Here is a 22,984-nt window from a genome sequence, read left to right on the forward strand (position 1 = left end):
GAGGTGAGGAACAGGCAGTGAATGCAGCTTAACACGTGGCTGCAAGGCTGGTGCAGGAGGGAGGGGTTCAGATATCTAGACCATTGGGATATCTTCTGGGGAAGGTGGGGCCTGTACATGAAGGACGAGTTGCTCCTGAACTGGAGGGGCACATATGTCCAGGGTGGGAGATTTGCTCGTGTGGTTCGGGAGGGTTTAAACTAGTTTGGCGGGTGGGGGGGGGGTGAGAATCAGTGCCACATATCTGAGAGGGGGACAGTTGCAGATGGGACAGTGACAGGATGTAGCGAATCTATTGGGAAGGTTTCTCACACGATGAAACGAAGGGATCGGCTGAAGTGTTTCTGCTTCCACGCAAGGAGTGTCAGAAATAAGAGTGATGGACTTAGAGCATGGATCAGTACTTGGGGATACGATGTTGTGGCCGGAACGGAGACGTGGGTTTCACAGGGGCAGGAATGGTTGCTTGATGTTCCAGGGTTTAGAATGTTTAAAAAGAACAGGGAGGGTGCAAAAAGAGGGGGTGTAGCATTGTTAATCAGAGAGTGCATCACCGTTACAGAAATGGAGGTTGTTGAGGAAGGTTTGTCTACTGAGTCTGTATGGATGGGAGTTAGGAACAGCAAGGGAACAGTCACCACATTGGGCGTTTTCTACAGACCCCCGAATAGCAGTAGAGAGATTGAAGAACTCATAGGCCAGCAGATTTTGGAAAAATGTAGATGTAGCAGGGGTTTTAGTTATGTATGATTTCAACTTTCCCAATATCGACTGGAACCTCCTTAGTGCAGATGGTTTGGATGGAGCCGTTTTTGTCAGGTGTGTTCAGGAGGGTTTCCTTACTCAGTATGTAGACAGACCGATGAGGGGGGAGGTCATTTTGGATTTAGTGCTCTGCAATGAGCCAGGACAGATGTCCGATCTCGCGGTGGGAGAGCGCTTTGGTTCAGTGATCACAACTGCCTCACATTTACCATAGCCTTGGAGAGTGAAAGGAGCAGTTAGTGAGGGAAGATATTTAATTGGGGAAAAGGAAATTATGACACTATCAGACAGGAGTTGGGAAGTACAGACTGGGAGCAAATGTTCCACAGAAAGGGCACAGCAGACATGTGCAGACTATTTAAGGAGCAGTTGTTGACTGATGCACAAATTTATTCCTCCTGAGACAAGAAGGGGTAAGATTAAGGAACCTTAGATGACGAGAACCGAGGAGCTTCTCGTCAAAAGGAAGAAGGCAGCTTATGTAAGGTGGAGGAAGCAAGGATCTAGAATAGCGTTAGAGGATTACAGGCTTGGTAGAAAGAAGCTCAGAAATGGACTGAGGAGAGTCAGGAGGGGGCACGAGAAAGGCTTGGCAGGAAGGATTAGGGAGAACCCAAAGGCATTTTACTCAGACGTGAGGAATAAGAGAATGATCAGGGAGAAGGTAGGGCCGATCAGGGATAGTGTAGGGAACTTGTGCGTGGAGTCTGAGCAGATAGGGGAAGCCCTAAATGAGTTTTTTGCTTTGGTTTTCTCTAAGGAAAGGGACCTTGTGGTGAATGAGGACTTTGAGGAACTGGGATACAGGCTTGAACAGATTAGGATTGATGAAGTTGATGTGTTGGAAATTTTGGCAAACATTACGATTGATAAGTCCCCAGGGCCAGACCAGGTTTATCCCAGGCTGCTCCGGGAAGTGAGAAAGGAGGTTGCTAAGCTGCTGGCGAAGATCTTTGCCTCACTCTCTCTACGGGAGTCGTACCGGAGGATTGAAAGGAGTCGAATGTTGTTCCTCTTTTCAAGAAGGCTAATAGGGAAATCCCTGGTAGTTACAGACCATTCAGTCTTATGTCTGTGGTCAGTAAAGATTTGGAAAGAATTCTGAGGGGTGGGATCTATGACTTTGGCGAAGCATAGTGTGATTAAAGGCAGTCAGCATGGTTTTGTGAGGGGCAGGTCATGCCTCACAAATCTTATTGAGTTCTTTGAGGAGGTGACAAGACAGGTCGATGATGGTCGAGCAGTGGATGTGGTGTGTATGGACTTCAAGGTGTTTGATAAAGTTCCCCATGGTAGGGTCATTCATAAAGTCAGGAAGTATGGGATGCAGAGAGATTTGGCTATCTGGATTCAGAATTGACTGGCTGACAGAAGGCAGAGTGGTTATAGGTGGAAAGTACTCTGCCTGGAGGTCAGTGTTGAGTGGGGTCCCACAGGGCTCTGTTCTTGGGCCTCTGCTCTTTGTAGTTTTTATAAATTACTTTATAAGGAGGTTGAGGGGTGGGTTAGTAAATTTGCAGATGACAAGGGTTGGAGGTGTTGTTGATAATATTGAGGGCTACTGCAGGCTGCAGCGTGACATAGACAGGATGCAGAGCTGGGCTGAGAAATGGCAGATGGAGTTCAACCTGGATGAATGCGAAGTGATGATTTTGGAAGGTCTAACTCAAATGCTGAATATCGGATTAAAGACAGGATTCTTGGCAGTGTGGAGGAACAGAGGGATCTGGGTGTGCAAGTACGTAGATCCTTCAAAGTTGCCACCCAAGTGGATAGGGTTGTTAGGAAAGCATGTGGAGTTTTGGTTTTCATTGACAGGAGGATTGAGTTCAAGAGCTGTGAGGTTTTGCTGCAGCTCTACAAGTCCCTGGTGAGACCACACTTGGAATATTGTGTCCAGTTCTGGTCACCCTACTATAGGAAAGATACAGAGGCTTTGGAGAGGGTGCAAAGGTTTATCAGGATGCTGCCTAGACTGGAGGGCTTGCCTTATGAAGAAAGGTCTGAGTTCAGTCAACCTTTCTCTCTGGAGAGAAGGAGGAAGAAAGGAGACCTGATTGAGGTGTACAAAATAATAAGAGGAATAGATAGAGAGACTTTTCCCCAGGGCAGGATTGACTGGTACGAGGAGTCATAGTTTGAAGATATTAGGAGGAAGGTATAGAGGAGATGTCAGAGGTAGGTTCTTTATGCATAGTTGTGAATGCATGGAATGTATTGCCAGTTGTGGTGGTGGGAGCAGAGTCATTGGGGACATTTTAAGTGACTGCTGGACAAGCACATGGAGAGCAGTGAGTTGAGGGGATGGGAAAATTAAGTTACTATATTTTACATTCGGATTAAACCTCGGCACAGCATTGTGGGCCAAAGGGCCTGTTCTGTGCTGTACTTTTCCATGTTTTATATAAGAGCTTAAATCTAATGTACAAGTAAAGGCATTAGTGCTGTAAATATTTCAAAGGCAAGTATAGTTCTGCACTTTTTCTCTCAATGAGGGTCCCTCATTGCCTCAGCTTTCACCTCCGTTATCATGAGGAAGCTTCTTAATCACTTAATGTTGTTTGATTTTAAATTTGTGTTTTTCATAAATAAATAACCACAACTGGATGTGCTGTACATATTTTGAAAATGATGCATTTTAAAATTAAACTTTAACTTGCCAAGAACTGGCCAGGTGGAGCAATGTGACTAGTAAATAGCACATTAGAGTTCTAAACTAATTTTTACTGATTTTTAAAATCAGTTAAAGAACTTCAATGTTGAATGTTATAAACTATTTGTATCTAACTTAGTTTGCGATAAATCATTTTATGTATGAGAATATTGCATCAGGTTGCTACTCTAAAGCAATTGTTTTGCTGGAGGAAGATTTATTGCACTGCCATCCCGTACTGGTTCAGAGGATTTTTGCATTTGTGATACCACATTACTTTGGAAACACTAAATCACTTTATCATAAATCATAGCATCCAGTGGAAACTTCAACCTACAAATTTGTTGAGATTGCCTCGTTAGGTAGAGCCTGAAAGAAGGGAATATTCTTTTTCAAAAATATTTGTTTGAAAAATACTATGGTATTTTTAAGAGCTTAATTGCATGGAAACTTCATCCCATTAGCTTTAATCCCTCCCAAAGCCTCAATTCCTTTACTGGTCTACTAAACCACTGAAGTGAAATGTCAATGTTTGAAACTGAGGACCTTTCTCGTGTTATTAAAAACCTTGCATGTGAGCACACAGGAGCGTAATGTACTTCCACGCTGAGTGTACCTTTCTGCTGTAAACATTGAGACCTCTGCATTTAAAATGAAGCATGGTGCTTTTTATTTTGCTCCTGTTTTAATTTGCCTTCATGGTGTAGAGTAGCCATGTAATTTTCTTTAACAGAGAAAGAGTCCCTTCGTCCCATTATTATCAAATTTTATCTGTTTTTGACTCTTTCTAGACTGCTATCAGATCCACTGTGTTAAATATCTAAGGTTTACAAGATGGAGTCCATTTTGGAAAAAGCCTATCCATTTCTTCATGTGATCCTTTTTGCAGGTTATTTTTCTGTCAAAGCTTAGACAAGGAATTGATCGGACACTGACTGTAAGCAATCTGTGCAATGGTGTAGGAAAGTCTATGAACTGTGCATATGGAATTTAAATATGCTTGTTTCCAGACTTTCAGTAACTAAACTTGGGCTTGAGGACATCCTTATGAAGTAAAGTATACAATTCTGTTTACTGTACAAACCGTAATTCTTTTATGGTGCAGATTGCTGAGGACTTCATGGTGTGCAATGCTATACAATCGTTCATTAATTTTTTTTTTTCACTTGCTTCGATCTGTTTGGATTTAGAATTCCTATGCCCTCTGATATTCAAGCTTATCTGATCCAGTTTAATATTTGACAGAATCATATGGGCTCCTGTAACAAAGCATTTGTTATGAAAATGAAATGCTTCATGAATTCTTACAAAAATTTGTTCATCTTAAATCTGTCAGCGTGCTTCAAATTGAATTTTGTTTAACTGACCCATTCAAGGTTTTAGTTGCAAACGCAAATAAACAGTAGATGAGAGCCTTGTCATTAAGGCTTTTCCACAACAATAAAATTCTGTGACATGATGAGAATTGTGAATATTCTTGATTCAGTTAATGTTCACTTGCTTGTGATAATGCTGAAGAAAGAGTTGCATAACAGACACCCAGTGCTGTTTATCACACATTAATGAGTAGACACTTCTAAAGATTAGAAAGGTGCTGTTGCATTTAACAAGTAAATGATTTTTCATAATTGCACCATGTTACCAACAGTAATTAAATATGCCTGACTACTTTTGACACACGCTATATGATTTAATAGATCAAATGATCAGTAAGATGTGAATGAAATTGGATATTTTGGCTATTTATTTATGGTTTCTCCACAATTTGTTCTTTTTAGTCATGAATTGAATTTATTGTCAGGTGTACCGAGGCACAGTGAAAAGCTTTGTGTTGCGAGCAGTACGAGCAGATCAGTGTTAGATAGCAGCGATAGTAAATAATAGGTGTTTGTGCTGTAGCCATTCTACTTTAAATTCAGAAAGCTCAAACTTGAGTAAGCAATCCTTAAATATTTTGTGATGTGGAAGCACTGACAGTTCAGATGAATTTTGATTTTGTTTATACCACATTCCTTTGAGAATTTTAAGTGAATGGGTGCATCATGTTTTCACTGGAAAACTCTTGATTCCTGAAACATCTGACACCTCAAAGGTGCATGTTTTAAAGAAACGTAAAATGGGTGATAGTATCTTGCAAATGACTTTAATAAAAGGGGCAACTATATCATATAATTTTACTTTAATATGGTGCTAGTTTTCATGTTAGTTTTAGTTATTGTTGTACTATTGTCAACCTAAGTTCAAGTTATCTACAACTGAGATGTAGGTTCACTCAGTCCTGACCTTTTTTTTAAATTTGATGGTTTAAAACAGTATCTCACCGACACGATTTTTTGATGTTTTGATCTATATTATTTGCGGTACCCCTCTGTATTGTTTCGAGCATACAGTGGATGATTAAACTATGACTAAGATTGACTGTGACCAGTTCTCAAGACAGTGCTGGAATCCAGGACTTGGTTGCATTCCCCCTTGGGCTGTGAGCCAAATTAAGACTTGTTTTTTTTTCTTCAGTTTTAAAACCAGTGTATTTTGAACTCCAATTTTCCTGTCTTGCTCCCAATGTCCCTTGTTGCCATGGCATTTCTTATTGATGAAGGTCATCCAGGAAAACATGTCCTGGGAGCTGAATGGTAGCATTCATAAGCAATCCTTATCTCGTTACAGGTGGTGGTAGATGGTTAGGAGTCAACTCAAGCCAAGGCAAAGGAGGAAACTATGAATAGCAAGTTTGTTCCTCCCAATAACCCTGTCCATGAGTCATCTTGGCTCAGTGATGGCACCAAGCCACGCCAAATGATTGACTCAAATAATTGAGCTTTATAGAACCGAGCACTTTGATTATGGGTGCAGTTGTTCCGTGTAGCTGGATGCCTGGCTTGTGACTGTCTTGTTTCTTTTTAAAAAGATACTTGATGCCCACTTGTGTGTGAGATACGGGGGTTTAATGTAATCAAGGGTAACGAATGCGAGAGGTTACTGTTTGTATCACAGAACAATGTGTGCTCCCATTTGTTTGTGACATTCCATCACAGATGAATCATCATCTTAAAAAGAAAATGACTAGTTTTAGTACTCAATAACATGCTACTGTTTAGCACATCCATTTAACCTGTGTGTGAATCTCGGGTGTAGAAGTTTAACAAGCTTCTACAAGCTATTGAAAAACTTTATTGAATTTCATAAAAGGTAGAGTGGTTGAATACAGTGTAGAAGGACGTTTGGTCTATCCTACTGATACTCCTGCAGCAAGGAAGCAACCCATTTTAGTCCCACACTCCTGCCTTTTTACTCTCATATCTGCCTATTTCTTCTCTATTTAGATGATTATCTAATTTGTGATTGTGGTGGATGCCGATTGTAGTCTCGGGTAGAACATGCTTGATTCTGATAATTCAGTTTTTATTTAAAGACATTGTTCTTTATTACTGTTGCTGGTTTTACTGGTCATACTCCCTCTAGGTCCTCCTGGTTCTCCATATTTCCTCAACTGAAAATCGTGCTTCTCTTTAATTCTGCCAAGACCTTCATGATTTTAAACACCTATCTCTTATATCTCCTCAACCTTTCCTTTTCTCGTTGGAGAACAGCCCCATTTTCATCAATCTGACAATGTATCAGATTTCTGCCTTTTCGCTGCCTTCCTATCTTTCCCTTGAGCTTGGTACCCAGTGTCGTAGACAGTCTTTCTCTCGTGACAGGTAAACCACTGTTACACCGGTTTAAAGTTTTATATCCTTGATTTTGTGTTCTGATGCTCTGTAGGTGAGGATTCCAGATGCTTTTATTACCCATTGTCTCCACATACCCTGTGACTTGCAATGATTTCTGAGCGTACATACGCTCCCCCCACTCTGGTCCCTCTACTCTAGCACACCCGTGCAATTGTATTCAATATTTTTGTACGGACTTTCCTCATTCTTCTCAGCGAAATTAAACCGCTTTTTATTTTCTACTAAACTTCATTCTACAAACCAATGTCCTCCTGAAGTTTATCACTATCCTCTCCACATTTTCACAATGCTTTCAAGCTTTTGAGATCACACCCCGTGCACCTCCTGGCTCTCATTTGTTTTACATCTAATTTAACGTAATTTTTGCTTTCACTTGTACATGTCACTCTGTCCTCCCGCAAAGCGGACGTTGTGTCTCCAAACAAATGGCAATAAAATTGCATTTCTCTGTAGGTGGAGCATACTATTTGATATCCAGAAGTTTGGGGCCGGAGTTCGGTGGTGCAATTGGCCTCATTTTTGCCTTTGCCAATGCGGTAGCTGTAGCCATGTATGTGGTTGGCTTTGCAGAGACTGTTCGAGATTTGCTTGTGGTAAGTGATTTGGCTGAATCAAATGGTGTATGTTTCTCTAAAGTATTTGAAAGAGCACAAATTTTAAATATCAAAGTCCTCATTTACCTTAGTGTTTTTTTTTGTAAAACCTTAACCGTTTTTTAAAAACATTAATGAAATGAGTAATGAATGTGATGGCCTAATCTGTTTTACTTCAAGTTGATTCATTTCATTTTCTTTTCACTTTTTGAGGAACATAATGCACTCATGATTGATGAAGTGAACGATATCAGGATCATAGGAACCATTACCGTTGTGATCCTGTTTGGTATATCGGTCGCAGGAATGGAATGGGAAGCTAAGGTAGAAATCTGAAGCCTGAAAGAAATTTCAGAAAGAAATACTGGAAAATGAATGCAGCATTTGCTCTCTGAAAAGCTTTGTCTGAAGTGTTGATATTTTCAGTATCAAAACCATAAAGTTTATACATTTTTGTTCAATATTTGTGCTTTGGGACAAGTCTAAGAAGCTGCTTAAAACTTTTTTTGTTTAAATTCAGCAAGAAGAATTTAGACCCACCGTGGTGAACTCAAATGTTTGAAGGCAGTGGGATGGGAGGCAAGGTTGGATCTTGCCAGATTATTCGATTAGATTCCCCACACTGTGGAAACAGGCCCTTCGGCCCAACAAGTCCACACTGACCCTCTGAAGAGAAACCCACCCAGTCCCATTTCCCTCTGACTAAAATACCTAACACTATATGGGCAATTTAGAATGGCCAATTCACCTGACCTGCAAATCTTTGGACTGTGGGAGGAAACCGGAGCATCCGGGGAAACCCACGCAGACACGGGGAGAACGTGCAAACTCCACACAGACAGTCACCCAAGGTTGGAATTGAACTTGGGTCCCTGGTACTGTGAGGCAGCAGTGCTAACCACTGAGCAATTGTGCCACCCATATCTTATGGAGAAAATGCAACTGGCAGCTTGGAGTAAGGGGCAGCATTAAATCTGAACAAAGGAAGATAGGGTTAGGAGTTGGCCATTCAGCCCTTTTTAAGCCTGCTGCACTATTCAATATGATTGTGACGATCATCCAATACAATAGCTCCAACTCCTTGATCAAAACTGTGCATCATTTCAACTGCTTTCTGTGGTAGTGAATTCCATCGGCTAATCTCTATCCTTTTCTTTCTCTCTTTTTTTTTCCTTTTCTCTTTGTTTCTTGCATGCATTTTTGCACATCCTCTGTCGGTCTCTTTCCCCCACTCCCCTCCCCCTGCCATTATTTCTGATCTCCTCCATTGAATACAATCTTATCCAACTCTATCTGTCCTCATGCATTATTCCTGCCATCCCAGGAATCATCTGATTACGCCCCACCCCCGCACTCTCTGAGCAAGAATATCCTCAGATTAACACTGCACACACTAGTCATGCTGTGACCTCAGCAATTCCCTGTTTAACTGCAGCAAGTCAGCCCAGTTCTTGAATATATATTCAGAATTAGACATTTGTTAATTGTGTGGTTGCCTTGTTGTGGGAATATATTCTTGTTTCTAGCAATTTGTGTTGGTGTTTAAGTGTGAGAATAATTTATATGCTGTTACTTGTAAGCTTTCTGGTAAACAGCAGAGAAAGATAAATATGTGAAGCTCCGTGCTATTGGCAGGTCTCTAGTGAACAAAACGGACAATTACCCACAACATACCCTTGCACTGTCATCTATACCTACTAATTGAACCCTGCTATTGACAGAGCATCTTGCACAACATACTGTGAACTTTCCAGAGTAACGATTGTAATTTAAATGGTTCTTTTTAAAATTTTCTTTTGTTGCAGGCTCAAGTTGTGCTTTTGGGAATTCTGCTGATAGCCATCGGTAACTTTGCTGTGGGAACTTTCATCCCAGCTCATGACAAACGAGCAAAAGGATTTTTTAATTATCAAAGTAAGTGGAGAAATAAAATTGAGTTTTATATTCATGACTCCATCGTCTGAGAGTCTGACGATCAGTGTACAGAAATACACAGTTGCAGCAATGCTTCTAGGACATCTGGAAGAAAGGGTTTAAAAACTGTTGTTTCAGGTTTGGGTCGGTCAGGTTATTATGACTGCTCTTTCTCAACCCCACAATCTGATTGGGCCAGTGACATGATTACCAATAAAGTTATTCAAGTAGCCATGTATCTGTTCTGTCTCTGATTCCTTATCCAGAGTAGAGTGTAGTGCTGGAAAAACAAAGCAGGTCAGGCAGCATCCGAGGGAGCAGGAGAATCAACGTTTTGGGCATAAGCCTTTCATCAGATGTTGATTCTGCTGCTCCTCGGATGCTGCCTGACCTGCTTTGTTTTTCCAGTAACACACTCGACTCTGATCTCCAGCATCTGCAATCCTCACTGTCTTCTCATTGATTCCTGATGCAGTGTGTAGCCGGCACTACGTAGGACAATGACCACCAACTGGACATTGCCAAATACTACTTCTGACAGGGATAGTTGATAGCAATAGGGTGCAGAGCACCTCCTGTTCTCCTCCTCTTTGCAAGCTGCAGCTACTCCCACCAATGCCTAGTTAGTCAATCCAGCTGAACAGCCAAAGCAATATAGTGCACAGTTCGAACCTAAAACTTCTCTCCCTTGGAATGAAATGTGCAGAGGGATATAGATAGTTGAAGTGAGTGGGCAGAAGGCTGGCAGAGAAGTACAATTTCTGGAAATGTAAAGTCATCAATTTTGATAGGAAAACAGGAATAAAAAGGACTATTACTTGAATGGTAAAAAGTTGCAGCGTGCTGATTTGCAGAGGGACCTGGGTGTCTTTGTGCATGAATCACAGAAGGTTGGTCTGCAGGTACAACAAGTAATTAAGAAGGAAATGTAATTTTGTCCGTCATTGCTAAAGGGATTTAGTTTAAAAGCAAGGAAGTTATGTTGCAGATGTATAGGGTGCTGGTGAGGCCATACCTAGTTTTGGTCTCCTTACTTGAGAGAGGATGTGCTGGCACTGGAGGGAGTACAGAGGAAGTTCACTGGGTCAATTCTGGAGATGAGGGGATTGTTTTATGAGGGGAGACTGAGTAGACTGGGATTATATTATTGGAATTCAGAAGAATGAGGAGTGATTTTTTAGAAACATAAAATTATGAAGGGAATGGATAACATAGAAGTAGAGAGGATGTTTCCATTGGCGGATGAAACTCTTACAAGAGGGTATAACCTCAAAATTAGGGGGAGCAGATTTAGGACTGAATTGAGGAGGAACTTCACCACTCAGTTGTGAATCTATGAAATTCCCTACCCAGTGAAGTGGTCGAGGTTACCTCGCTGAATGCTTTTAAGGTAAAGATTGATTTTGAACAGTAAAGGAATTAAGGGTTGTGGAGAGCGGGTGGGTAGTGGATCGGAATCCATAAAAAGATCAGCCATGGTCTTATTAAATGGCAGAGCAGGCTCAAAGGGTTGGACAGCCTCTTCCTCCTCCTAGATCTCATGTTCTTCAGTTCTTACTAATCCAAATGGTTTGGTTACTTTGGAATACATCAGCTGAGTCCTTGAAGAGTATTTTTTTTAAACCTGAAATGTACTGATTTTGTTTCCAAACTTTAGTTTGTTCAACTTTATATTAACTCTTCTTATAATTTGTCTCTAGATTTGGTAACTTTCTTTCTGTGAATTGAATAATCCAATGAATTTGGGGCTAGTGTATTTTGAGTTTGCTGAGTTCTGTATATCCTTCCCTCCTAAAATGTTTGCTGCCTGTTCTGTGACTTAGCAAACCCAGGTTTGTTTGGTCATTGTTACTTGGATTTACTTTTTTCTTTCTAGACTCTGTATTTTCAATTTAGAATTTTTTTTGGCTTTTCTTTAAATTTTCCCAACCTCCATTTGTGTAATTGTGTAATTGCTGCATTGTTCTTGCATCTCCACTTCCTTATTTTGATGGTGTCATATACTGTGTTCCTTTATTGAAGATTAAGCTGACAGGAAATAACTCTTGTGACATCCTGCCTCTTTGTAACTTGCTTAATAAAAGGTGGTATGTTCTAGAGCTGTTTCCTGTTGAATCCCTGCATGAAAGGGAAAGATCAGTTTAAACAGTGAGATTGAGTGTAGAGGGGCACAAGTGCTTACTGGAGCTTGAGTGACTGTGGTTGCTTTATTTTGATAATGAAGTGCGAAAAAAAACCTCCCCTTTTGGGACAGATTGAGCAGTAAGCAAATCCAGAAAATCCTGTTTTGAATGAGGAAGTATTTACTTTTATCTTCTCATTCTCTTCGTAGTAGTAGACAGAAAAGACAAAAAAAATCAAGTGTGTTTACAGCATAGTTTACAGCATACATCTCACTTGTCCATACACCACAGCTTTGTGATCACATCCTTAATTTTGGATTTTTGTTTTCTGTCATTTCAGCCTTCTCTACGTCATTGTATAAAAATCCAATTTCCAATTTCTCTCATACAACCCTGCGATCTTGTGCCACTCCGCTGTGCTCTCTCGTCACCTGATCTGTATACCTACAAAATTAGAATCCCTATAATGTGGAAACAGGCCCTTCAGCCCAACAAGTCCACACTGAGCCTCTGACTAACCGATCCCTGACTCATTCCCCCTACCCTATATTTACCCTTATCTAATGCACCTAACCTACACATCCCTGAACACTATGGGCAGTTTAGTGTGGCCAATTCACCCTAACCTGCATGTCTTTGTAGTGTGGGAGGAAACTGGAGCACCCAGAGGAAATCCATGCAGACGCTGGGAAAATGTGCAAACTCCATACAGACAGTAGCCAGAGGCTGGAATTGAACCCATGTCCCTGGTGATGTGAGGCAACAGTGCTAACCACTGAGCCACCTCTACAGTTTTACATTGATCGATGGGTTGCATTTAGAATTTGAAATTCTGACCATTGTTGTCACCCTTCACTGAGCTAATTGTACTTCCCTCCCATCCCAGCTGAGATCAGCTAATTTCTTCATTTTGTTTTTAAAAAGGAGAATGAACAGGCTGTAGCTGAAGTTCTAGTGTCTCCTGGTGAGCTCTCTGAGCAAAACAGCGATGGACCTCCTGCACATCCTATTGTAGTTTAGACGACTGCTATAGCATTTGCTTTTGAAACTCTGGGTATACTTGCATAATGCAGACAGCTGAGAAACTATAAGCAGTGACTTTCTCAAAATAAGTTGTATGTATGGGACGGATTAAATTGAATACTTCTGAAGAAGGGTCACTGAATCTAAAAGTTAACTCTGCTTTCTCTCGTCAGATATGCTGGCCAGATCTGAGGTTTATCAAGTAATTTTATTTCAGACTTCCAGCATTTGCAGTTCTCAGTTTTTTATTTAATATTGAACAAGAACTGGATCAGCACTTTGTCTATATTACTCGAAATCTTTGTCGTTCCCCCCCCCCACCTGTCCTAGCATGCTCCAGGTTTTTCTCTCTATGGTGGTAGCTGTACCAGTGTTTTATGCCTGTAATACCCTAAGATTGAGTGGCATTACCATCACTGAATCCCCCAGTATCAACATCCTGGTGACTTTCATTCTCCACAGACTGAAGTGAACACAGTTTTATGTGGCTAGTTCAAATGAGAGCAAGTGAGCAGCTAGGCATCCTGCAGCTAGCAACACCCTCCTGACTCCCATCTACAAGGCACAAGTCAGGAATGTGATGGAATACTCCCCACTGGCCTGGATGGGTGCAGCTCCAACAACACTCCAGAGTCTTGACACCATCTAAGAATTTTAAGGGGTGACTGTTAGATTCTGTCTTCTTGGAGATGGCCACATGTGTGACATGAATGTTGCTTGCTACTTGTCATCCAAAGCCTGGATATTATTTTCCTCTGTACTAGGTCTGGCTCCCACCAGCAGAGTTTGCCTGTGGATATGTCAGGCATGTTGCACTTCAAGATAATCTGCTGCTGATGGTCCAGAGCACATCATGAGGGAACCCCAGGCTTGAGTTGGTCTTTCATCCCATTCCTGAAGAAGAGCTTCTGCTCCAAAACATCGACTCGCCTGCTGCTAAGATGCTACCTGACCTGTTTTTGCTTTTCCAGCACCACATCGTCATAGAGGTGTACAGCACGGAAACAGACCCTTCGATCCAACCCGTCCATGCCGACCAGATATCCCAACCCAATCTAGTCCCACCTGCCAGCACCCGGCCCATATCCCTCCAAACCCTTCCTATTCATATACCCATCCAAATGCCTCTTAAATGTTGCAATTGTACCAGCCTCCACCACATCCTCTGGTAGCTCATTTCATACAATGACCACCCTCTGCGTGAAAATGTTGCCCCTTGGGTCTCTTTTATATCTTTCCCCTCTCACCCTAAACCTATGCCCTCTAGTTCTGGACTCCCTGACCCCAGGGAAAAGACTTTGCCTATTTATCCTATCCATGCCCCTCATAATTTTGTAAACCTCTATACGGTCACCCCTCAGCCTCCGACGTTCCAGTGAAAACAGCCCCAGTCTGTTCAGCCTCTCCCTGTAGCTCAGATCCCCCGACCCAGGCAACATCCTTGTAAATCTTTTCTGAACCCTTTCAAGTTTCTCAACATCTTTGCAATAGGAAGGAGACCAGAATTGGATGCAATATTCCAACAGTGGCCAAACCAATGTCCTGTACAGCTGCAACATGACTCCAACTCCTGTACTCAATACTCTGACCAATAAAGAAAAGCATACCAAACGCCGCCTTCACTATCCTATCTACCTGTGACTCCACTTTCAAGGAGCTATGAACTTGCACTCCAAGGTCTCTTTGTTCAGCAACACTCTCTAGGACCTTATCACTAAGTGTATAAGTCCTACTAAGATTTGCTTTCCCAAAATGCAGCATTATTGCATTTATCTGAATTAAACTCCATCTGCCACTTCTCAGCCCATTGGCCCATCTGGTCCAGATCCTGTTGTAATCTGAGGTAACCCTCTTCGCTGTCCACTACACCTCCAATTTTGGTGTTATCTGCAAACTTACTAACTGTACCTCTTATGCTCGCATCCAAATCATTTATGTAAATGACAAAAAGTAGAGGACCCAGCACCAATCCTTGTGGCACTCCATTGGTCACAGGCCTCCAGTCTGAAAAACAACCCTCCGCCACCACCCTCTGTCTTCTACCTTTGAGCCAGTTCTGTATCCAAATGGCTAGTTCTCCCTGTATTCCATGAGATCTAACCTTGCACGTCAGTCTCCCATGGGGTACCTTGTCGAACGCCTTACTGAAGTCCATAAAGATCACATCTACTGCTCTGCCCTCATCAATCTTCTTTGTTACTTCAAAAAACTGAATCAAGTTTGTGAGACATGATTTCCCACACACAAAGCCATGTTGACTCTCCCTAATCAGTCCTTGCCTTTCCAAATACATACACATCCTGTCCCTCAGGATTTCCTCCAACTTGCCCACCACCGAGGTCAGGCTCGGTGGTTTGACACTAACCTCCAGCATTTGCAGTCCTCACTTTCTCCAAGATCTTTCCTTTATCCCACTTTAGCATGGTGATAGTGCTATAGCACAGGAAGGAGAGTGTTCTCAATGTGAAGGCAAGAGTCCACGAGGATTGTGGTCCATTCTACCGTTTCCAGTATTTGACTGGATTGGCAACATTATCATTCACGCTGAACATGAAGTATTGCAAGATGCAGCCAAGTCCACACAACACCAGTCATTTCATCATCAAAGAATAAAATTAGATAAGGCAGAAGCCAATTGAAAATGACATGTTTCCCCATTCAACTTTGAAACGTACAGCCAAACATTACGGGTGGCACAGTGGCTCAGTGGTTAGTGCTGCTGTGTGTGTGTGTGTGTGTGTGTGTGTGTGTGTGTGTGTGTGTGTGTGTGTGTGTGTGTGTGTGTGTGTGTGTGTGTGTGTGTGTGTGTGTGTGTGTGTGTGTCTGTCTCATTCTCCCTGTGTCTGAATGGGCTTCCTCCAGGTGCTCTGGTTTCCCCTCTCAGTCCAAAGATGTGCAGGTTAGGGTGAGTTGGCCATGAGAAATTGCCCTTAGTGTTCAGTGATGTGCAGGCTGACTGGATTAGCTATGGGGATAGGGGTCTGGGTGGGATGCTGTTAAGAGGGTTGGTGCAGACTTGATGGGCTGAATGGCCTCTATCTGCACTTTAGGGATTCTATGAAATTTGGAAAAAGGCAACTATTCGAAGGAACCAAATCTTAGCAGTTGAGAGCTCAAAACAGCTCCATTCACTTCAAGGAGAGATTCCAAAATAGTTGGGTTTTCACTTCCCTTTACCCCACCAAATAAATATTAGTTCTTAGAGATAATAGGTGTGCTTCTCCCTGGATTTCTACCAATACTAAAGGCACATCCTTAATGTTAGTGGTCTATATGGGACGGCACGGTGGCTCGCAGCACTAGGGTCCCAGGTTTGATCCCAGCCTCTGGTGACTGTCTGTGTGGAGTTTGCACATTCTGCCCACGTGTCTGTGTGGGTTTCCTCTGGGTGCTCTGGTTTCCTCCCACAATCCAAAGATGTGCAGGTCAGGTGAATTGGCCATACTAAATTGCTCAGTGTTAGGTGCGCTAGTCAGAGGGAAATGGGTCTGGGTGGGTTACTCTTCAGAGGGTCGATGTCGACTTTTTGGGCTGAAGGTCCTGTTCCCACACTGTAGGGAATCTAATCTAGTCATATATTTATCTCTCTCTCTCTGCCTCCGGCTTCCTGCAGTGCTCCAGTGAAGCTCAGCACAAGCTGGGAGAACAGCACCTCATTTTCCACTTGGGGACCCTGTAGCTTTCTCCACTCAATATTAAGTTCAATAACTTGCGAGCTTGAACTCTGTCCCAATCCCTTATCCCACACACTAGGCCTTGTTATCTACCAGCCTGCCAATACACACAACCTATTGTTGGCCACGATCCATTAACAGCTATTACCCCTCCCAGCCAGATTTTATCCACTCCTTTCTGTCCAACTGTTGTAATCTCTCTTTGGGCTTTATCCACAATCACCTATCATTTATTCCTTCTTCTCTTCCCCACCCCACCACCCAATCTTCTGCATAAAAACTAACATTTTCCCAGCTACTATCAGTTCTGAGGAAGGGTCACTGGACCTGAAACAGTACCACTGATTTCTCTTCACAGATGCTGCCAGACCTGGTGAGCTTTTCCAGCAATTTGTTTGTTTATCTCGATATCAGTGTTAAGATGCTCTGCATGGCCATTGTTTCACTGAAGCAGTTACTCTGGCTCCTTGTTTAGGTCTTCATTAAAGTTTTGTTTTCCCATACAAATATATCTACCTAGTAGCAGACAAATTGTATGCGGCCCATGAATCGAATCATCGAATCATTAACTCATCAGGAAGTATATATGTAAAATGTGCAACTCATTAGAAACAAACAAGGAGGACCATACCTATGAGCTTAGTTATTGGAATGAAAAGTGTTAAAGGTTTTGTATAAAATCAATGCCCTTTTGATTTTCAAGGCCCTGTGCATATCTGCTCAGTGGTCATTTGGGAAGAATGGTTTGCAGCAATTATCTGCAGATCATTGTGATGGTAGGGATTATGATGCAAGAATAAGCTCACTTTACGAAGGTCCATTTTATTGTGTATAAAGCATTTTTCATATGCCTATCCTTTTAACAATGCAGGCTAAAAAAGGACTTCAAGGTCCTCAATGGATATTAGAAGTCCAAATTGTATTGTCACCATAGCTTAACATGTTTTGATGGAACTATTTTATTGGAAAATAATTCATCATTTTTGCATTTTTATTTTCAGGTGAAATATTTTATGAAAACTTTGGGCCAGATTTTCGAGAAGGAGAATCTTTCTTCTCTGTCTTTGCTATTTTCTTTCCAGCTGCTACTGGTATCCTTGCTGGGGCAAACATCTCTGGTGATCTTGCAGTAAGTGTTTGCTTATGTACAGAAAAGCATTAATCTGGAAAATCTGCAGGGTCAGGAGCCAGAACTCTGTCAACTAATTAATTATTCTGTTAAGAGCTTGGACAGAGCCCTCTATGTTTATCTGCAGAACTTAGTATTGTGTGAAAAGTGTGCTAGACTTTTTTAGGAAGTCAGATTGATATAAGGATTATTAGAAACTAAATTTTGCATTCTAACATCTGTAGGTAAGCCTGTGTTTCTAATAAGCAACATCATTCTAAATTTCAGTAAAGCTAATGGGTCTGTAGCTGTCCTTGAATACTCGTTGGTAACTTTCTTGTATATTTCTATCAGCCACCACTACTACTGATGCATCCTCAATTGTAATATTTATATAGATCGCTCTGAAAGTGATTTTTCACTTGGTCTCAACTTTCTGAAAGCTTCTTGTTAGTTGACATTAGTTGGCTCAGTGTCAATCTTTGACCTGACTTGTGAACATTGTCTTGAATTTTATTATATTTGTGGTTTTATTTAAATGCAATGCATTAAGCTAGTGAAGTTCAAGATGCTCTGAGGTAATATTCACTGTTTGAGATCAGATGACCATCAAGCCCATCTTTGCCAGAATATGATTTTAAGCACCCCAAATTAGGTTCTTCTGGTGCAGTAATGAAACGGCCCTTATTGAGGTCACACATGATGTGCTTTATGACTGTGACAATAGTAAACTATCATTCTGTACATTTCTGCAGGATTTGAACTGGTTGATGACACCACATTCTTGCAATGCCTCACTTCTGTTGAACTTGACTGTGTTCACAATCTTACTGAATATGTTTGTTTGACTCTGTCCTCCCCCCATCATGAAAACTACCCATTTTCGCGCCTCAAATTTCCAGTCTTTATGGTTACCTCAATCTATCCATGACTTTGCTTCCAGATGTGACTCTTCCATTGTTTTTCTAGCATTCAGGTTGTCCAAAATTTGTATTCGTTTCTGACTCTATTTCACTCCTATCCCTGTGCTTGTTAATCCACACTGATTCCTGGTTTGTCAACATCTTGACTTCTTTTTTTTTTCAATTTTTGAATCCTGTGTTTAAATCCTTTCAATGTCTTTTAATTTACACATCTCTACAATCTTTTCCAGCTTTACAACCTTCTTTGGGATCCCTGGTTCTCTGATTCGTCAGATGTATATTCCCAATTTTCTTCACTCAAGCTTTACTCACCTATCTTCAGCTGTCTTGATTCTATCTTATGGAGTTCTGCTGTTTTACCCTTTTTTTAAAAATAAAAACCTTTCTTGTTTACCTGTCCCAATGCATTTGGGTTGATGCCATTTTTTCTGATAATGCACCTGTGATGTGCCTTGTAAAAATTTGATTTTGATGAAAGCAAATAATCTATTTTGGCACTTTTTCACACAATTAATATTAGCATATCTCCAATCCTCTGCTAATTTGCCATTGTTCAATTACTACTTCATGAATATGATGCCATGAGGTTGGGTCCTCTCTCTCAATACACTGATTTTGCCATGAATCACTCCATCGTCTGTTATCCTGAAAAGGTGATCCCTAATTTTTAAAATAGTGCCCCCAATTCTAGACTGACTCACTGGAAATGTGCTTTCCATTCCACGTTATCATGACTGCAAGGATCTTATGTACATCTATCCATTCCCTTTCACTTGGCAACATTCCAGGGAAGGTTAACTCTGCTTTCCCTCCACAGTCTGACCAGCCTTTCCTCCGAAGCTATCTGGCTCATTCCAAGTGTCGATTTAATAAACTACCTCTGAACCATGTCCCCTGCATAAGCATACTTGCACTGCAAGCAGAATTTGAAGTATAGTCTCCATAATGAGCTGTACAACTGAAGCATGACATCCTTTTTATGATTTGAAGATGTGTTGGACTGGGGTGTACAAAGTTTAAAAATCACACAACACCAGGTTACAGTCCAACAGGTTTATTTGGAAGCACTAGATTTCGGAGCGTCGCTCCTTCATCAGGTAGTTGTTAGGGATTTATCCTTTGTTCTATTCTACCCATAATAAATGTCTTGACTACATGCTGTACCTGTGACTCATGGACAAATCCCCCAAATTCTTCCGCACCTTTTGAATTACGTGCCCGTTCTCAATTTAAGTAATATTCTTTTTATTGCTTTCTTCCAAATTGACCAAATTCACATTTTGTCACATTTTATTTGTTAGGTTGAGTGAACAGGCAAAAATCTCTCTATTCATCTACAACTATTTTGTCTTTCGCACAATGTTATTTTCTTACCTGTTTTGTTGTCTATGGATTTAACTGTAATATTTTTGTTCCTGTTATGAGGTAATTGATGTAAACATCAATAGTTTGAGGCAAAAACAGGAATTCCTGGAGAAACTTAATCGATTTGGCAGCATCTGTTGGCGGCAGGGGCTATCTCCAGAATGGTCACTGGATTTGAAACATTAATCTGCTTTTCCTCCACAGATAGCTGGGGCTATCTTCCCTGATCATTGGAGGCTGAGGGGTGACCTTTATGGAGTTTTATGAAATCATGAGGGACATAGGGTAAATGGCCAAGGTCTTTTCCTACAATGGGGGAATCTCAAACGAGAGGGCATAGGTTCAAGGTGAGAGAGGAAAGTTTTTTAAAAGGGACCTGAAGGACAGCAACTTTGTGCAGGGGTGGTGTGTGTGTGAAATGAGCTGCCAGAGGAAGTGCTGGAGGCTGGTACAATTACAACATTCAAAAGGCATCTGGATAGGTATGTGAATAGGAAGGGTTTAGAGGGATATGGGCCAAATGCTGGCAATTGGGACTAGTTTAGATTAGGATATCTGGTCGGCATACTTGAATTGGATCAAAGGGTCTGTTTTTCTGTGCTGCCTAACTCTGACTGAGATGCTGCATTGCCTGTTGAGTTTCTCTAGCAAATCTTGTATTTTTTTTTATTTCCAGCATCCAGTCCTTTTTTGTTAAGTCGATAATTGAGTTCAGCACAGACGCTGACAGGACTCTGCGCAATACGTCCTACACACTATACACTTTCTTTATATTTCACATTAGGGGCAGTTGATAAGGAATATTAATGTGAAGACAGAAGCAAAATATTTTTGTCTTTTGTTTTAATAATTAAACACAACAAATTTATTAACAGAAATGAACTTAAACAGGAAAAAAAAACACTCTATATTCCCTTAACACCAACTCAAAGATTTTTTTTTAAAAAAACATGAAATAACCCAAGTGTTTTATGGAATGAACAGTAACAACAGCTTACAACGTTCTCTGCTCTCTGAATATTGAGCTGTGTACCTATAGCATGATCCAGTCTGGCTCATTTCTGAGAGAAACACTTTTTTCATTATTTTGAACTTTTTAATTAAAATCTTAGCTCACCAACTGGAATAGTAGGGAATGTATTGTTAATATTATTCACCTGACTTAGCTTTTTTCTGGTGCAATACATCCTTGCTCCAGCTTCAATTCCTTTCCTACTTTTTCTTTTATAAACTTCAAAAATGTATTTTCTGTTGATAGTGTATCCCAATTCTGTTTAGGATTGATTAATAATTTCCTATTCTAAGACTTCAATACTTAAAGCTCCTTTTTTAGGAGCATTGTAATAGCACGTGTTACTCCCAGCTAAAGATTTCTTGACACCTACTGACTGAAAATGGAAGTCAATGTTTTGAAAATTCTCTCCACTAACCTGTTTGGTTAGTTCCCTATGAGCTGTGCGTAACTTTATCTCACTTAGTGTTATGGGTATTGTAGTTTATAAAAGTGAATTGTTCACTTTAAACCCAGACAAAGCCATATGTTTTACATTGAATTCCAAAAACACACACGTGCAATAAACAATATTTACTCTATATGTAGAGTTGTAGAGATGTACAGCAAGGAAACAGACTCTTCGGTCCAACCCTTCCATGCCGACCAGATATCCCAACCCAATCTAATCCCACCTGCCAGCACCCTGCTCATATCCCTGCAAATCCTTCCTATTCATATACCCATCCAGATGCCTCTTAAATGCTGCAATTGTACCAGCCTCCTCCACATCCTCTGGCAGCTCATTCCATACACATACCACCCTCTGCGTGAAAAAGTTGCCCCTTAGGTCTCTTATATATCTTTCCCCTCTCACCCTAATCCTATGCCCTCTAGTTCTGGACTCCCCGATCCCAGGGAAAAGACTTTGCCTATTTGCCCTATCCATGCCCCTCATGATTTTATAAACCCTCAGCCTCTGATGCTCCAGAGAAAACAGCCCTGGTCTATTCAACCTCTCCTTATAGCTCAAATCCTCCAACCCTGTTAACATTCTTGTAAATCTTTTCTGAACCCTTTCAAGTTTCTCAACATCTTTCTGACAGGAAAGAGACCAGAATTGCACACAATATTCCAATAGTGGCCTAACCAATGTCCTGTACAGCTGCAACGTGACCTCCCAACTCCTGTACTCAATACTCTGACCAATAAAGGAAAGCATACCAAACGCTGCCTTCACTATCCTAGCTACCTGCGACTCCACTTTCAAGGAGCTATGAACCTGCAGTCCAAGGTCTCTTTGTTTAACAACACTCCCTTGGACCTTACCATTAAGTGTATAAGTCCTGCTAAGATTTTCTTTCCCAAAATGCAGCACCTCGCATTTATCTAAATTAAACTCCATCTGCCATTTCTTAGCTCATTGGCCCATCTGATCAAGATCCTATGGTAACCCTCTTAACTGTCTACTACACCTCCAATTTTGGAGTCAAATGCAAACTTCCTAACTGTACCTTTTATGCTCACATCCAAATCATTTATCTCAATGATGAAAAGTAGTGGACCCAGCACTGATCCTTGTGGCACTCCACTGGTCACAGGCCTCCAGTCTGAAAAACAATCCTCCACCACCACCCTCTGTCTTCTACCTTTGAGTCAGTTCTATATCCAAATGGCTATTCCATGAGATCTAACCTTGCTATAACCAGTCTCCCATCACTGCCTTCAAGATGCAGCTATTGTCTCTTGCAGCATGCCTGTGTAATACTTGATCAGGTTTATTTACTATGACCTGCACTATCTATTCAGTTACTTTTCTATGAATGCTATGCACATTCAAATGTAGAGTCTTTTAAAAATATTATCCTTGTATCTATTCTTCACTATTGGTGTATTCCTAGGTTTGTTTTGTTTTCTCTGCCTCTTTCCATTCTGACTCTCTAACACAAATATTTTCCTCTGTCTCTGGTTTTTGCAATTTCACCCCTTGCCCCCACTATTACTTTAAACATACTCCACTTCCCTGGAAGTGAAGTTCAGAAGAATTCAAACTGCAGTAAGGTTCATGTGCAGACTGCCCCCAACTGGACAGACCCCACCTTCCCCAATACTGGTGCC

General features: G+C 41.2%; 1 protein-coding gene across 2 annotated transcripts in view; it reads left to right on the plus strand.

Annotated features, from left to right (window-relative positions):
* Window positions 1-22,984, plus strand: part of slc12a2 (solute carrier family 12 member 2) — a 231,448-nt gene that overhangs the window by 101,813 nt on the left and 106,651 nt on the right. For both annotated transcript variants that reach the window (XM_072591024.1, XM_072591016.1), the window contains exons 5-8: window positions 7,606-7,745; window positions 7,959-8,069; window positions 9,551-9,659; window positions 17,481-17,608. In XM_072591024.1, the coding sequence (XP_072447125.1) occupies window positions 7,606-7,745; window positions 7,959-8,069; window positions 9,551-9,659; window positions 17,481-17,608 (488 nt within the window). The remainder of the gene's footprint in view (window positions 1-7,605; window positions 7,746-7,958; window positions 8,070-9,550; window positions 9,660-17,480; window positions 17,609-22,984) is intronic.

This window comes from Chiloscyllium punctatum, chromosome 2 (assembly GCF_047496795.1).
Source record: "Chiloscyllium punctatum isolate Juve2018m chromosome 2, sChiPun1.3, whole genome shotgun sequence".
Lineage (NCBI taxonomy): Eukaryota > Metazoa > Chordata > Chondrichthyes > Orectolobiformes > Hemiscylliidae > Chiloscyllium > Chiloscyllium punctatum.